This window comes from Nanorana parkeri, unplaced genomic scaffold (genome assembly GCF_000935625.1).
Source record: "Nanorana parkeri isolate BGI_ZX_2015 unplaced genomic scaffold, ASM93562v1 scaffold233, whole genome shotgun sequence".
Taxonomy (NCBI): Eukaryota; Metazoa; Chordata; class Amphibia; order Anura; family Dicroglossidae; genus Nanorana; species Nanorana parkeri.
In genome coordinates this window covers 1054648-1058689 of record NW_017306501.1, presented here as the reverse complement: position 1 = coordinate 1058689, position 4042 = coordinate 1054648, and the positions used below count along the sequence as shown (strand labels likewise).

Below are 4042 nucleotides of genomic sequence, written 5' to 3'. Positions count from 1 at the left end.
CAAGATCATGTTCTAGTAAGAGCTGCTTCTCGTGAGATTTAGGATGCTCCTCATTTCTAAGGCTGGGCATACACCTTACAACCATCGCAAGACTTTTGTCTTGCGATGGTTGTAAGGTAATTCAAAAAAACATACGATCTGCCTATCTTGGGCAGGCAGATTGTACTTGCGATGATCGCAAGCCGTGCCCCCCTGAGGGGCGGGCTTCCGATGACCGCAATGCCGAACGTGCAGTGTGCGCTTGCGCACACCGGCCCGTCCGGCTTTTATGTTACGAACATGCTACACACCCGCCGAATATCGTACGATGCTCGGCAGGTTTTCGAACATGTTCGTAAGATAAAAGTCGTGCGACCTTACAGTAGTAGAGGTCGCACGGCTTCCACACACAGGATTTCCCACCATTATGGCAAGGTGTGTGGGCACCTTTTAAGATTTCAGCTAAAGGATCACAATGTCATTTTTTTTCTATGTGCTTCCCCCTCCACCCCCCACTACAGATGTATTTTTGTATAGTCATCATACAGCTATTTATAATGGTGGAGTGGCCCTGATGTAATGAGCTGCTTTCCAGTGCAAGGTCAGCTTCAAAATACAGATATCCAAAGATTTGATGGCAGTTGGACTTCTTTAAAAATTGAATTTTTTTTTTTGTGCAAGACCATGTTGTGCCTGAAAAATGTTTATTCTTAAAGTGTATATAAACCCCAAAACAAAATTGTACTGTATTGAAGCTAATCAGTCCTTACATGTGGTGGCTGCATTTTTTTTACACTTGGTGATCATGTCGGTAACATAGTTTCACTTTCCTAGGGTAGCATTGCTAAATTGCTGTATTGAATCTATGGAAGAGCATTGTTGACAGCCTAGGCTCCTCTTCTGATATGGACTAAAAACACTTCTCACCTCATCTCCATTATATAGGAAGAAGTGTTTTGTAGTTCACAGAATATAGCTGGGAATTCTTTTGAATTGTTTGGAATTTCAGACACATTTCTAGCAGGATCAACAGGTCATTTTCTGTACTTGCAAGAAAAGTTCTTAGATTTAGCGGCTGCAATAGTTTTTCTTCAGACTGAGTATTGGTAAGCTACAAAATCTATTCAGTTTCTAATCTGGAGTTTAGGTATACTTTGATGTTTTCAAAATGAAAAGGCCTCATTCACACTAGAAGGCTGGCGCGTACTCCATGCTGCGTGCACAGCCGTATCGGGCAGCTCCCGGGAAGGACAGGTGCTGCGTGTGATTAGTACGCAGCCTATGTCCTTCTCTATGGGAGTATGCGGCCATATGCCGTCCTACGCTCACCCCAAGTGCAGGTCCGTGCGGGTGTCACGGCTCGGACGCAGACAGGATATATCCTATCAGCATACGAGTACGGACACGCGTACGGCCGCGTACTCCCATAGAGAAGGACAGGGGCTATGTACTTATCAGCATTTCTAAAATGTAATCTACAATATACATCTGGTGTCCATACTAGTGTTGGAATGGCAACTCATGGTTCTGTATCCACCAGCAGTGCAAGGTTGCTTAAATGTGAAATGAATACTAAGGCTGGTATGTAATAAATAAGATATACCATACGTAGTACTGATTTTGCACTGCTAGTTATCTGGGGAATTAGCTAAGCGTTTCTTTTGTTTTCCAGAATTGCATGGTTTTTACCTTTTTTAGGCATAGTGAAGCTTGTAAGAAGTTAAATACATTAAGTATCAAAATGTATATTCTTTTGTTTGTTTTTTAGGAAATCGACACTATTAATCCAGGCGACACAAATTTTTCCAGTACATCATGGGAGGATGTCTCGCTTTGGGAAGCTATTGGACGCAGAAATGTATGTCTAACGCTAGTGGTTGGCAATCCAGAGTAGAACAGATTTTTAATACTATCAAAGTCCTCAGTAGGACTATCTTTCTTGAACAAGCTTTCAGTGACCATATTTATTTATTTTCCTATTTGCCGAAGGTTAAATGTGCAATCTTTTGTGCCTTTATTGTGACTTTGTTTCAGCAACAGCATATTTTGGTTTCAAATATACTTGGCAGGATTTTAAATTGTAGCATGCATGTGCAAACACATTGATGTTGATTTTTGTCTTTTTAAGTTTTCCTTTCTAAAAATTAGAAGTAGTTTAAAAAAAAAAAATAGATGCTTGACAACGCTGTCTGTGCAAACTATAAAACTGATTTTTGGCATCAGACTGGTGGTGGGTGATTAGGAAAAATTACCAATTTTTAAAATTCTTGCTGAGCTAAGATCCTCCCTTGATGTCACTGCTTTCTGTAACTTCTGAAGACGTTATCCTTTTAAAACCTCTGAAGCTATAGATTTTGTGTGTTTTTCTCTTTCGACCTAGCTCATTACACCCAGAAATACAAAGCGGAAACCGGCTACAAGGAAAAGATGAAAGTCTGCACGTTTGCACTTCATTACAACTGTGAAGGGTCATTTATATGGGTAAAAAGCTGAACAAGATTTCAGAGTGGACACTTTCCTCAGGTTTTGTGTATCCACCCTGAAAACACTTGGGGTCCACCCTGAAACACTTTCTGACAGTTACCTGCATAAATATACCTAAAATATGATGTCCGAAATGCAAACATTTTGCTGACTCATCATTTCTTTGATGCTAATGCTGGCCACACGGTTTAGTCTGATAGTACAATCTTCTTTAGATTCACCAATAACTGTGTAGTGCAATATCCTACCTAAATGAATTGCATTGAAATGCAGTCAGGTACACCGTTGCACTTCTACATCAAGCTTTAAAGTATGTTACCAACTCAAGTGGAGTGCTAAATAGCCCTGAGGTTTACTGCATCTGATTTTATACTTTCTCTTATGTAATCTTGTTGCTGAAACCACTATGCTAGTTATAAAGTTGGGAGTAAATAAATTAGCATTTTTAGCTGTAGGTAAAGACCATGTGTTTTAAGACTTGTCCCTGTGGTCAATTTCACTAGGACCCATGGTGCTTTCTTACTGACTATGATAAATGCAGCTTCAACAGAGCTAATAGCTGAGCATTTGGCAAAACATAATTATATTTGTCTGAAGTACATGAAGCAATTGCTTCAGACCTAATGGGTATCGGGGGCAAATCTGAAATTGCCATGTCTGTTTCTGCCTAATATTAAATGTTCTAGCTGGCCTGGCTATACTCAATGAAGGGAATTAATCAAAACTGGAGCAGATGTGCATGGCAACCAATCAGCTTCTCTTTCATCTTTAAATCTTAACTAAACAAGCTGAAGAGAGAAGCTGATTGGTTGCCATGAGCAACTGCTCCAGTTTTTGCCTGCTCCAGTTTTGATACATTTAAACACAATGAGGAGAATTTATCTGGCAGCAAAATGCCAATGCCACAGGTTATGGCATGCGTTTAACCTCATTCATTTCTGAAGCGATAGACATTGTGGAGTAATTCATCTTCAGATTTCAAAAGGCATTTTAATTTTTTTTTGCCATTACATTCTTTTGCATCGGCATCTTGGCAGCTGGCCAGCCCTCTAATGTAAACAATTGGGAGATGTTTCTAAGTTGTTGGAAACCAACAAACGTGACCACAGTCTTTGTTGTGGTCTTGAGAATGAATGACCTCACAGTGCAAGCAGGTACAGAGGTCAGGGATGGTTAGTTTTTATCTATTTGTTAAAGTGACATTAAACCCTCAGATTTTTTAACATAAAACAATATGTTAAAACATCTGAGGGTTTAATGCTTTAAGAATATACAAATACAATAATATTCTTAAGCTGAGACTGTTTTTGAGAATAATAGAAAATAATAAACCCTGCAAATACTTGCATATTTTCTGGAGCAGGATCCCCAGAATATGTGCAGCTTCTCTACTTGCTTCTTTACAACTGCTGTGCCATTAGCTCTCTAAAGAAAGCTACTAAAGTATAGAAAATCCTTCCTATTCGGGTATATTCAGTAGTACAGCTAGTGCATGAGTGAATTTTTGATACTGTCTAGGGGTGTCAAAGAAGGTAGACTGAATAAAAGCAGAGTCTGCTTCACCTCAAGGGATGTACCT

At 39.6% G+C, this 4042-nt stretch overlaps 1 protein-coding gene across 2 annotated transcripts in view; it reads left to right on the top strand.

Annotated features, from left to right (window-relative positions):
* ADNP2 (ADNP homeobox 2) overlaps positions 1–4042 on the top strand; it is a 22322-nt gene that overhangs the window by 13677 nt on the left and 4603 nt on the right. The window contains exon 3 of one of the 2 annotated variants that reach the window (XM_018556319.1): positions 1748–1837. The exons of the other annotated variant lie outside the window; for it this stretch is intronic. Within the exon in view, the coding sequence (XP_018411821.1) occupies positions 1748–1837 (90 nt within the window). The remainder of the gene's footprint in view (positions 1–1747; positions 1838–4042) is intronic. 2 annotated transcript variants of the gene reach the window in all.